Source organism: Palaemon carinicauda, chromosome 1, assembly GCF_036898095.1.
Source record: "Palaemon carinicauda isolate YSFRI2023 chromosome 1, ASM3689809v2, whole genome shotgun sequence".
In the NCBI taxonomy this organism is placed as follows: Eukaryota; Metazoa; Arthropoda; class Malacostraca; order Decapoda; family Palaemonidae; genus Palaemon; species Palaemon carinicauda.
This window is the reverse complement of record NC_090725.1, coordinates 240,631,979-240,645,734: the sequence shown is the minus strand read 5'-3', so window position 1 is coordinate 240,645,734 and position 13,756 is coordinate 240,631,979. Positions and strand designations below refer to the sequence as shown.

General features: G+C 34.0%; 1 protein-coding gene and 1 long non-coding RNA gene across 2 annotated transcripts in view; one reads left to right on the top strand and one right to left on the bottom strand.

Moving 5' to 3' along the window:
- LOC137654577 (protein charybde-like) overlaps positions 1-9,563 on the top strand; it is a 63,600-nt gene extending 54,037 nt beyond the window's left edge. The window contains exons 2-4 of the mRNA XM_068388327.1: positions 2,657-2,840; positions 3,185-3,340; positions 5,941-9,563. Of these exons, the coding sequence (XP_068244428.1) occupies positions 2,657-2,840; positions 3,185-3,340; positions 5,941-6,019 (419 nt within the window). The 3' untranslated portion in view covers positions 6,020-9,563. The remainder of the gene's footprint in view (positions 1-2,656; positions 2,841-3,184; positions 3,341-5,940) is intronic.
- The window catches only part of LOC137654583 (uncharacterized), a 244,028-nt gene that overhangs the window by 142,149 nt on the left and 88,123 nt on the right, over positions 1-13,756 (bottom strand). The window contains exon 2 of the long non-coding RNA XR_011046662.1: positions 2,642-2,867. This is a non-coding gene — a long non-coding RNA (uncharacterized lncRNA). The remainder of the gene's footprint in view (positions 1-2,641; positions 2,868-13,756) is intronic.

Here is a 13,756-nt window from a genome sequence, read left to right as displayed (position 1 = left end):
GCATTTCTGTATAAGTCATTAGATATCACGATGACAGTGAACTCGCGCAAAGGCCCAAGGTAATTGCCAGGGAACATAGGCCTGCGGTTACTTCAATGTGTCTACGCCCAAACACTGACAAATGAGTTGTGGTCAGCACTAGATCATTTTGAAAGCCATTACGGACATTTTTAGTACCGCCCCGGATGCAATTTCCCTCTGGCCAAAATATCATAATTCAAAGACAGTCATAAATCTAGGTGGATGTCATTTGCCGTTACCCCAATGTTTTACTTCGTTCATTCATTATTTCTTCTACACATAATTATTATTACCATTTTGCTTTGTTTGATATACGTCAGATATGATTGGTCTAATGTTGTTCTTGTACATTTTTACTGCAATAACAAAATGAAATAGACACCCGCGGGAAAGTGCCAGTGCCTGTCACCGATATTTCGTCAGGATTTAGTTATTATCATTATTATTGATCCTAATGTTGTTATTGTCATTATACTTGAGGTGAGATGCTAAATTTATACAATTGTTTTAGTTATGGACAAAAGAATGTGAAAGATAAAAAAAAAAAACCTTTGGAGTACTTTTAGAAATAATCAGAATACGCAAACTACAGAACAAAAGATTGAGAGATCTAATTGCTATGGTAATTCAGAACTACTACTGTTCAAGTATCAATGCTAAAGGATTACTGGTTGAAAGATTCAGTTCTCTATTAATCAAAAACAAATGTGAATAAGATACATCAATTCCTAATATCAGCAACACAGATCGTGGAATTTAGCATATACAGTATTGGTCCTGGCGTCTCCTGATACCTGCTAACTGGTACTGCAAATCTTAAAATGACAGCAAAGTTTCTGCTTATCAATGCTTTTTTGTATTAAAAAATGAGAGAGAGAGAGAGAGAGAGGAGAGAGAGAGAGAGAGAGAGAGAGAGAGAGAGAGAGAGAGAGAGAGAGAGAGAGAGAGAGAGAGAGAGAGAGAGAGAGAGGGGGGGACTAGAAGCATTTCTTGTACTGTATCATTGTATTTAATATAGAGTATTCGAAACCTTTAAATTTCATATATTTTTTATCAAGATTCGAAAATTAATTACTGTAGAACAGATAATACAAGCCAAAACTTTAAATTTTCGGGTAGAGCGTTATTTCATAATATATATACATATATATATATATATATATATATATATATATATATATATATATATATATATATATATTCAAATAAGCCGTATATTTTTGGGCCAAGTTGTAAGTCACTGTTTATACAAGTTTCCAGGACCAGGGTTCGACTCCCAGCCGGTCAGAAGCTCTTGTATTTGTGTGATTTCGCCTGGGGCTCTGATCCCGAGGTCGTTAAGAGAATCCAGACATTAATGTATCAAAAATATATGGCTTATATGAAAAGAAAAACCGTCTGAATGTGCAAAACTTATCATAAATACATATATATACATATATATATATATATATATATATATATATATATATATATATATATATATATATATATATATATATATAAAGCAGGAGCTACATGATTATACGACTAAATGTTTCCATGTGAAAATCCAGAGAGAGAGAGAGAGAGAGAGAGAGAGAGAGAGAGAGAGAGAGAGAGAGAGAGAGAGAGTCTTATTGGTATTGGAAGTGATATTACGGCCACCGTCAATGGTTTTTAGTCTGGCAACACAATTTTATGACACCATTCGATGAAATTTCTTTTAAGGTAATCTAAGAAGTAAAAAAAAATAAAAGAATATTAGTTCACCATTGCACAAACAAGCAATAGTTACTAAAAAGGCAATGAAGATCTTCAATTGTGACGTCAACATAACGAGCATGCAAATGAACATTTAGTGGAAAATGGAGGAAATCATAATTACCATCTTCACTGGATGGTAACAAGAGAGAAGCCGGATGGTCTTCAGTTCGATATTTATGATAATTAGGACGCCAGTGAGGCCTATTCACTGGGCTTAAGAGCACCTCAAGTCGACCGCAAACTGGAATTGGAGAAATGAGTCTCTCGTCGAGACAGACTATACAATTTACTGTAGATATTTCTATTTGTGTTGTTCATTTCTAGTTTTCTTATTTTTCCATGAAGGTGGCGGTTTATTCCTTTCTTATATGATAAGTATCATTATTATTTTGTATTTCCTGAATCGGGACAAAAATTGTTGCAAAAACAAATTTTAGAACGTAGTCTTTCTTTCATTGCTTTTCGTTTCTTGCCTCTAAAATTGCCAGACCAGTAAAGTACGGGTGCCCTAGTGTGATAGAATCTGATTAACATTTACACTTCAAATATAAATGTCAAAGCTTAAACTGACTTAAGCTCGTAAGATAATAAAAGCAACAACAACAGTAAGAACGATACTAAATTCATAATGGTAACAAATTAATTAAATGAAATATTAAAAAAGCTTTTGAGAGCCTTTTCAGCTCCCATCACGATTCTTAATACTTTTAAAAGCTCGTAAAGTCTTTCGATATATCAAAGCACTGAAATATTTTGGACTTCAATCTCCATTTCTATTTAATAACAGCAACAATAACGACATCAGCAGTAGCAATATAGTCATTATAACGATATTTTCTATAAAAATACTGAAATGATGACTAAAATAACGTACCTTTTCCTTCTTCAGGTATAGAAATTGACGTCGAAGGTGAAGCTGCCGCCAGGAACACCTTGATACAGCAGTTGACCCAGGAGGTCACTAGCAGAGCCGACGCCCTGGGTTGCGGTCAGGTCATGATACCTCCAGGTCTCATAGACGAGGTCACGGCACAGGTTCTCAGACTCGCTGATTCTGAACCATGTGGTGTCAGGTAAGCTTTAGTCCAATGGGGTTATTGCTGAAAGAAAATAAGAAATTTTACTGTCTGTTCTTTGTGCAAAAAATGGGGAAATTTGATTCATTTATTTACCCTTTTATGCTATATTTTTCTTTAATAATTTTACTTTAAAGCCTACTGAGAAAACAAAATGCTCTCTTATTCTCCATCCACTAAAAAGAAAGTGTTTGATACAGAAACATCTTAAATTAGTTCCTTAAAATAATGTTTAATAAGAAAACTATGAAAATGGTAATATTTCTTAAACAACTTCCCAAAAATTAGGTCCGTTTCTTTAGTACGTTTCAATTACTGGACACCATCTTCCTTTCCTACAGAGGAGGAGTTCTGCACGTAAATTTCTTCGATGGCGAACAGTTGCAGAGACTGACTCGGGTGGTCCTTGACCCAACCATGCCAAACACCTTCGAGCTGTACTTGACCCTCGGGGCAGACACAACGACCTGGTACCACAAGATGTCTAGAATCATCAAGTAAGTACTATGAATATCGTGACGAAGAGTATCTACCTGGCGTTTCGGTGCTCTTCGTCGAATTATGTATCATTCGATTAAGATTAAACGTTTTCCTAAGATTAATACCTGGAAGTTGAATCGGCGGAACTTCAGAAGTTCAAACTTGCAGGGCATTTTTATGTTAAATAGGTTGACATAAGTCTCTATACATAGCTTATATATGACAGATCTATTTAAACATTGTTACTGATCTTAAGATATCTTATATTTTTCTTATTCATAACTTCTCATATAGTTTACCTATTGCCTTATTTCATTTCTTCACTGGAATATTTTCCTTATTGCAGCCGTTAAGCTTGTCGCATCCTGCTTTTCCAACGAGGGTTATAGCTTAGCTGCTAACAACAACAACAACAACAACAATAATAATAATAATAATAATAATAACAATAATAATAATTAAAGTTTTATTCATATGTTACTGTAAAGTTTCACTCAGTCTCTCTACATCTCTTTGCGTCTTTACCCGAAAGAGCTATAATTTGAGCAGGGGCTATCGGTCACTCAGTATCAATAAACATGGCATTTAAAATGTTACTCTTCAAACAACTATAGTAAGTTATTGGCGTGTTATAGCATATCAGTCCCTCGTTTTTTCATGTCACTCTATCGCACTAAATAAACTGTAGATTCAGCAGAATTTCTAGTTTATGAGCTCTGACATTTAAATAAAAGTTGTCTTAATTGTGATATTTAGAGCGCGCTTCTCTTCATTGATCAATCCCATTTTATCTGTAATAAAAGCTACGATTCTCGTGTAAATATCAATTATAAATCTGTTTAAAAGATTTTAATCAAATAATTAAAATCTTCCTGCAATTGATTATTCAATTTCTTCTTGATATGTTCATGGATATGCAAGGAAAAAGGATGTCAGTGTAACTCTATGTAGTAAGCATTTCTTTGTATGATTAATTTAGTAACTGATAATTTTGTTTACAATAGTTTATCTCAATTGTTTTTTTTTTCCTTCCCTTATTTTTACATCGCAATTAAAAATCGTTTTGAGGTTAACTCTTTTATTCATGGAAACTAGAAACTATAAGGTAGTAAGCTTCTAGTTGATTATCATCACATCTAATTACTGAAATGTAGTAACGATAATCTGATACAAATCTAATTGAAAATGGCCAGTATTTCCCCTTCATTTTCCTCCTTATTCTTGTGGCGCCACAAAACCACATCTCTTTGTTGTGAAACCATCGGAATTCCCATTGACTTCTGGTACTCTCTGACCTCAATACTTTGTCCTCTTCCGTATCTTATCCTTCTTCACTAGATGATAGACCATCTCATAAACAAACAAAAGATCAAGGTCGTTTCAATTTATCTTCGTCACGGCTTTAAAACATATTCTCCTATCGTTTACAGAAGTACTTACTTTTTTTCTTTTGAAGAGTCGTCTATCCGTTAGCGTATAATTTTTACAACTTCTCGTATAAGAAAACGTTAGCTGTCAAATAGTTTCAGTGTGTGTGTACCAAATACGTGATACCTAAGTCACAAATATATGACATTTGTAGGCACAGAAATGCATATGCGTTTGAGTATGTAGTTATATGTACAGCGTACCGGTTGATACGTCCATATACATAAAATACTCATATGATTTTTATTCATTATCTGATCCTTCCATGTTTACTGAGCTATCTATTTTACGCGTTTTTTACGTAATCTATTATCATAACAAAATAACGTAAAAAAATTTATTTCAATATTGTCATTCTGTTTTCACTTGTTGCCTTGCATTAAAAAAAATTACATGTGAAAACCCTTTCTAAACTTCAAAACATGAATCTATCTTGTTTGTCAAAGTGTCAGCATTGTTTCACCGATAAGCACAGATATGACAACATCTAATAAAAATGAACTGAAGTATTTTCCATCTGGTGACTGGTAGCAGATAGTGATTATCAGGAGTTAATATATTTTCTCATTGTCATAATCTTACGTAAGTAGGTCACAACTCAGTTTACGGTTTGATAGCGGACATTGGGTCGGCTGGATAATCAAAGAGCGGAAAGTCCTTTGCAGGGACAGAAAGGTTTCCTTTACCTGGGGATCTTTAAGGTCATCCTTGGGTTGAGCGGCTCTTATCCAAAGGGAGATTTAATTGATGAACGTCCTTGGGAGTGGTCATTCCAGCGTTAAATAATTGAAAATTAAATTTATTTTCTTACTGTCTACAAAGATTTAATTCGAGTGATAAAATCTTAATCTTTAAATCGAGTTGGCAAATAAAGTCATTACACGAAAACAACAACAGATGACTCGTATAACAATATTCCCTTGGCTTCCACTTAATGCAGTAGCTTTTTCTTACCTCCCCTTACATGATGAACTAGGTTCTATAACATTCCTTGTTGCCCATCACATCGAGCTTTATTCTAAAATAAATATCCGTAACAACATACGCCATTATATTTCTAAATATACCTTTTTATCCAATCCCACAAGTAAGTTTGCCATTTCAGGAATCGTAACCTATTTAGTATTCCCATGAACCACCACATACCTTTTTTTGTATAAATCTATTTCTTTCATTTCATTTATTCCAGGCCCTTACGGAGATCAGGACCCCTCCATCTCAGTCGCGACTACAAACTTGAAAAGAGGAAACTGTATCCTGACGAGTGATGATGCTGACCTGACGCACCGACCCTCTGAATCCCCCATTATCATCGTCTCCGCATCTTCCGTTCTCTTTTCGCTTTCAAGAGCTGTTGACCAGCTAGTGTCCGTACGATCAGTACAACCCTTTCCTCTTCTGGCTGTTGTTACGATGTACTTCGAAAACTTTACACTCCTGATACTTCCATAAAATTAGGAGCTGGTATAATAATGTTTGATGTATTGTCTAATATATTTCCTGTATAATTGTGCAATCCATGTGCTATCAATTATTGGTTCAAGGCTTTGTTTTTGAGATGGTCATCAGATCGTCGTACGAATAATCTACATCTGTTCAATTAAGGCTCTTGTATGCTTTGCCTGTTGTTTCATCAATTTGTGCCATGCAGAGATTTTTCCCCGAACATGATAAGTCTCAATAAGAGTTAAAGTTTTTCTGAACAGATTATTGTAACATCTTTGCTATTATTTCTTTTATATTCATAAAACTCAGAGAGGTTTTCCTCAACAGTAATCGAATCTAGGAATAATGTATCGTTTCTAAGGTAATGAAATGCCATGATGACATGAAGTACTACCTAATTTGGTTAATATGTTTCCATTTAATTCATCTCACTGTGTGGGCTGCATAATGAAAAGAACAGAGTCAAGTTTGTACTTGAATTACTTCTATGTGATTCATCTTCATTAAAATTAGGTATATACTTCTTTTCGTTCACATTCTTTAGATCGATTTACAATTGAGTCTTTTGCTTGTATTGGTCTCTGTTTGCTCTTTAAAGTCAGAGACTTTAGATTGCGTGTTTGGTTCAAAATAGGTTAATTTTTAAAAAGAATATTTGTTATTCCAAAGAAATATCTCGTAGTTGTACTTCACTTCGTAAGAATTAAGAGCTTAATTTTTAGTTGACAATAATGACTGTTCTTATTTGACATTTACTTATTAATATACTGATAATGAGAGCTACTGCTACACTTACTTCTTTCGGTGGGTTAGAGGGAAAAATTACTCTCATTTATTAAAAGCAATTTTCAATAACTAAAACAAAAGCTTCTCACATACTCGTCTTAATATAAGCTCGAATCCCCCAAGAATAGGGCAAAACTCTATCATGTTATACAACTAAATTATTTCTCATTACATCTAAAACTTTACCTGAAAGCCTTAATCATTGATTTTACACTTGAAACTGATGAGTCTAGATCACGTTTGCGTAGCATGTGTTAATATTTAATATTTCATGAACCTTGCGTCTAACAGTTTCACTCGCTTGGTTACTAAGGGCACCAGATCCTTTTATCACTTTGTGGAAGCACGTGACCCAAACCGTTCAAAGCGGAACGTGGGTGATAATAGTTTTAGTGTCTATCCGAAAAGCAAAGAATATATAGATATTAGAATTGTTATAAAAGGATAACGAAAAAAATATAAATAAAAGAATTGTTATAATAGGGAAAGAATCTACAGTTTTTTATTCACTTGGAAGATTTCTATATAATTCCAGAAGTTACAGTATAATCAATACAGTTACCAATCACTATAGCGATCAATTACATGCATAAGCTTTACGAAGTCTATAGGGTACTATGAAATTCCTTTTCAAGAACGGTTTTTAAATATTGAGAATATTGAGAATGCAAGTCTCTGACTTCTGACAATCATGTCTTAAGCGAGAGAAAAATAATAATGAAAAGATAACAGTAAAAAGCTTAAAGAATCGTATAGGATCCAATTAGCTACGAGAATGTGTTCTACCTACAGTTACAGTAGTACTGGGAAATTTTGCGATGAATTGAAAAACCAATGTCTCACTTTATCAAAGACACATACTGTATTTTGGTATTTCATCAGCAGCAGTCAGACAAACCTTAGTGGAAGTTTTAATGGTCTTACAACAATTTACTAGTAATTTCTATAAATAGTATGCCGGTGTCAATAAACACAATAATACAGTATTTTTCATTGTCTCACTACCAACAGAGAAGGGCCTCTGAAAGCCGATTGGTTTCAGCCTAACGGACAAACACCGCTTCATGAAGCTGCTATGTGCCTCTTGCAAAGTTTTCATTCACATTTTGCTGGATAAGATACAGAAAATTTGCTCCCTTACAAACCGGAACTAAAACCCAAGAGGCGTTCACCATTTTTCCACTGAAAGTTCCGTCACATGAGACTTTACTATGACAGTGAAAGACTATCCTGGACCAAAATGTCTGGAAGTATGTTAGAAATCTTTGAAGGGTAACACTAACATTAACTAAAATAAATTGAAAATCAGTTAATGGTTACTGACGTGTGGGGAAGAGATAATATAATTTCAATATTTTTAGCTCTTTGAATACACGCCAGTTAATGCTTGTTATTGCATTTAATTGGTTTGTAGTTCGGCATATACTGTGTGTGGGTATACAAATGTTCGTATGTATCTCTTCATTGTCTCGAGATATTATGTAATTCATATCGTGTTACAATGACAGTAGTAGACATTATACAAATTTCACAGAATCGGAATAAGTACTCATTATTTTCTTAATAATTCGATCCACAATTTTTAACATCAAGATATAACTTGGACTTGATGATGTTAAAAGATTATTATTGTGTTCATTTTATGTATTTTTTTCGATGGAAGTGACAGGAGAAAAAGTTTATCTTTTATTTTTCTCGTATTAATGATAAACACCTCTACCTAATAATAAGATAAATGATGAAAACAAGGAATAAATTAGTTAATTAAAATCGAATAATGCTCGCAATACGTGTACCTAACGAAAGGGAAGAGTTACCAATAAAATAAGTGGACATTGAAAAAAAAATGAATGAATTGACGATACTGACGATAAGCATACAGCTGTCATACGTAAGAACTTATCAGATATCTGTTTATGCTTATCTAATGTAATCTGGTCACCGATACATTCAGGTTTCAACCACATTTACGCTGCTAAATGTGTTTTGAACTTTCGAATGGAATTAAGGAAATATAATTTATTAGATTCTTGTTTAAGGAGTTCAAATAACGAAAATATGTTTTTGTGTCAAGAAATGTTAAAAAATATATCTTTAAAACTTCCATAAATAGTCTTAGCTAATCAATGGTCTTAGGAAATGTCATCCTCAATGTTTTAAATAGATTTAGAATTTATCATATTTTCCATTAATGGCATCTCGCAAAATTCCGAGTTTAATGGCAGATACTGAATTGCTAATACTAATTAGAATAATTGAATTATAATTACTAGAATAAGAAACTAATCGTTGTGATGCTAAATTAGATGGGTGTTAATTAGCTACAGTATACGAAAAAGTAAAATATCTTCTAGTACTGTTTTATTTGCATTGATATTAGTATAATATCCAAGTACATTATTTATTTTAACAAATTTTATATTTTTGTAATCAGAACTGAATTGTTTATTGTAATTCGTGTGTATTGTAAAAAAAAATCTTCGCAAACTTGAATAAATATTTTAATTTTTTTTTTATGAATTGGATATAAGTTGAATTCTGCCATATGAATTGACTTCAAGAACAACCAGTTACCAATCCCTCACAGAGGGGCATCATTTCCCCTGTCATCGCATGAAATCAATGGCAGAGTATTGGATTTAATCATCTGGTGTGCCAGCTCTCACGAGTTCAATGTGTGAAATATGTAGTCTGATGTGCATGTCCATAGTTACTCGAGTATTTTTATATATCATTATAGAAAGATATCGTCCATCATACATAGCCAATCTTCTTTGTATATTTGATTTGCTAAGTAATACATTTTTTTTTTATGTAAAAAATTGTTTCTTTATCCTATACGAGTTTATAATTGGAGTAAGTAAGTATGTTTTAAGGGTATAGATCAGTAACGAAAAGAAAAAAAAGAAATATTTCTCTTACTAGGATTCGGTATATTAAGATTTACTCTTGGACTGTTAGTCCTTAACTCCTTTAAGTAAAAGCACTGAAGATATACTGACCTTTTTCCCTTTTTTTTTTTTTTTTTTTTTTTTTTTTTTTTACTTGGAGGAGACCAATTTAAAGGATGAATAACTAACTCAATAAGAGAAAAAATAAATGGACAAAATTAATAAACACCAATATAGAAAGTCTTAAGAAAACAAATAAAAAAACTCGCGTTACTAAGCAAAATACAACTTAACTATGACGCGCTTGAAGTCAACCTTGAGACAGATTTGTGGAACAATCTATATAGCTGGTTATGCACTGCTTAGTGAATACACATAAAAACACTTTCCCTCACAAACAAACACATAGTTGTCTGCAAAGTTAACCAACAGTCTTTTTCTTTCAAGGGCAAATCCCAAAAGACATTATCCTGATTGTTTATTGGTCACTACCAAAATGGTATTACATATGAGAATTGTTACGCTCTTGGTATTTCTCAGGCTTATTCTTCTTTCCCACTGTTATCACTACATTAAGGGGTCGGTTGCCTGATGCACCTTCTCCCATGCCTTCTACCAAAGGCATCCACTTCTACCAACCCTCTTCTCCCCATATCATCCTTCCCCTTATCTCGCCTTCGATTAAAAACTTTGAGTCTCTCGCGATCTTCTCCCCTTAACAGGTTCCTCCCGAGCCCTCCTCACTCCCTCCCCACCATCCATACCCAACACGTGTCCACACCATGGTATTTCTCAGTAAAACTACACAAGGTAAAAGACTGTAAAATACTTATCGATGGAATAATATATTAAAACGTAACTGGGTACCTTGTTATCACATACATTCTCATTCGTCATTTTCGGGGTGTCTTCTGGAAATAGACACTCAAACTCATAGTAAGAGCACCAAGTTAAGAGTTGGGACCCAATGGTGTAAGGAAACGTCCCTTAAATGGCAGATGAGCATTATCTTTTAAGGCTAATGGCAATCATAATTTTACTCTTGTACGATACCGGGAAAAGAAAATTATTGAATCTTCGCTACTGGGCATGGTATGAATCTCTATACACTGTATTGCAAGAAAAAAAATAAGCAAAAATGTAAATATGAGTGCATATGTGTCACTGTAAAGAATGTATGACAACTGATTTGTTTAAGTAGAGAAAGCTGAATATCTTGATATCCGAAGTGACATGTGCAGAAAAGGGAGGCCAAAGTTATTGTGAATTGGGTAACTGAAAGTAGGGCCAAATTCAAGAGTGGACGAGAATTGTTTTGGAAGTGACTGAATCAATGTGTAACTAGGTTTGGAAAAGATGAAATAGTGATTATGATAGATATCTGTATGTAAAGATGGGTGACGGAAAACGAGATGGAGCTATTGGTAAGGACGATGTTCCTGAAGTAGGTGAGAATGGAGACATTAGAAATGTCTAAAAACAGATTTTATTATTCAATAATATGTGGTTTCTTGAGGAAAACATGATTAAGAATTATTTGTAAAAAAGAATGGGGAGGAGATTTTGCTCGATTATATTTCAGAATACAGGAAATGAAAAGCCAAGTCGATGAATGCTGTGATGAAGAGTGGCTTGTCGTATGTCTTACCAATATTTGGTTGAAGCAAAAGTTGAAGTAGATATGAGTTGGAGGGGAAAGTGAATATAATTAATTTATATAATTAAATGCAAGCCAGGAGAAAGGGAACTGGGGATAGGGTTGGAAAAACGTAAGAGGAAGGACCAGGTGGGGAATCTTTAATATTCCTTGATGGGGTCATGGGGTTAGCAAGGAGTGTTTGTGAATATAAGAGGGTAGAAAGATTGGATAGAAATGAGCGGGCGGGCATGCGTGCGTGTGTGTGTATCAGCTAATTTTATCCTAATTATCCTTATTCTAACCTAAGAAGTCATTGGGTACTTTCTTAACAGCTCGTTATCTGTCTTCATCATTTTTTCAGTAACTTGGCAGCAGAGAAAAATTGAACCTATAGGAAACTTTCTATAATTCAGTAACAAAATAGCCACTAAAATGGCCTAGTAAATTCATACTGCAGACGAGACAAATACGACATCCTTCAATGCCGAAGGAGAAGTCTGAGCAGAAGGAAACAGGCCAGACACTAAAATGACAAGGACCGTTTATCACTTCGCCTCTTCATGTTTAATCTGTTCTGATATGAACATCGAAATCGTTGGTGGGTTTTCCTTATGTTTTTCATTCTTCAACCATTATCTTACTAGGAGAAAAAATGTGGACCAGGATGTGAGATATAAGTATAAATCAGAAAACTGTTTTTGGCAAATTCATTGTTGGGGAAAGATTTTAATCGAGGGCAATATTCTCATTCTGACATAAAAGCCGAAACTCACCTGAGAGAGAGAGAGAGAGAGAGAGAGAGAGAGAGAGAGAGAGAGAGAGAGAGAGAGAGAGAGAGAGAGAGAGAGATTATCAAATTATTTTCTGATTTTATGAAAACGCTGCTAAAAGAAAGGGTGGCCCTCTTTCTTTAGAAAAAGAAATGGTTCCAGTTACTCATTTGTGGCACCTCTTACCACATAACACACCGAGTAACATATTTTGTTTTATATTTACTCCTAAAAGCTTTTTATCCTCGATATTAAACTTATTCCAACTGCACCAGAACAAGATATTAATGAAAATAAAGCGCATAAACATGGTCACCTACATTTGCATGCAGCTGCTATGATCAGCGGAGGATACTCAAATGGAAAAACTCATCAATTCATCCCTTTATCATACAACACGCCAAATGTGGTATGCAAATAAGCACTTTACAATCTTCCTGGTTCTTTCTTGCCTCGAAAGATAATACATTTGTGGGCAAGGCCATAGCAACAGAATGAAAGGTTTGGGAAGAATACAATGCCTCGTCAATTTTCATTTATCTTGATATCTCTTAAATACTACAGCAAACATATTCTTTACAGGTTCATGTGCCAAGTGTTAGGCCTTTAATGCTAAATTTGTCCTATTGCAATAATCAAGGAGATGCCTCCTATAGCGAAAGGAGCAATGGAATTAAAATCAACGCATTATGTAATAAGTATGACTGAATTTAAACTGACGGGGTATGCCATATTGTTCTGCTGTTTGCAAATACCATGATATGATTACATCTGTTTGCATTTACCATGATCTGATTATATATCATAAATAAAAGTTCAAGGATAAAATTGCTTTCCACCATTACCCAAGCCAAAAAATATATCACAGGAATTACATTCCTCTCGAAGTGATTTTTACTTTCCCTTCTTAAATTGATGGTAAATTTTGTATTTTTCCGTGGAGATGGCAATATTAATGCAATGGTTTCAGAGTAGTCTTACTCGAAGTTTATCTATTACATCATCTGACAGTTGCCCGTCTCTCTACCAGCTCTTCTGCACTAATTTGCTAGTCTTCGTGATCTAACATCCGAGTAGGAGTAAATCTTGTGATATCAATGCATTTTTAGACTTTCTGTTAGGTTGTTTCATTGTGAATTTTCCTTACTTACGAACATTTCTCTGGCTTTTATTCCAGCCTCTCCAAACTGCTGTGCCATAAATTGGAGCAGTCTATTGTTTTAATCACCGACTTTTACGACTCCTCTGAGAGATAATACATCAATGTATTTTAATATTTACCAGATGAAACATCTTTTTACACATTCTCATTACCCTCGATATTTCTACATCTTTTAACTGAGTTTTTATAAAAGCAAGTTCTGTTTGGTTTAGCATGTGATTTGTAAAGACTAGAATTTAAATTTCTGACACATCGTATATTCTATACTTCCTCTACAGCTTATATAAAAGGAAGACTTGTCATTAGGTAAA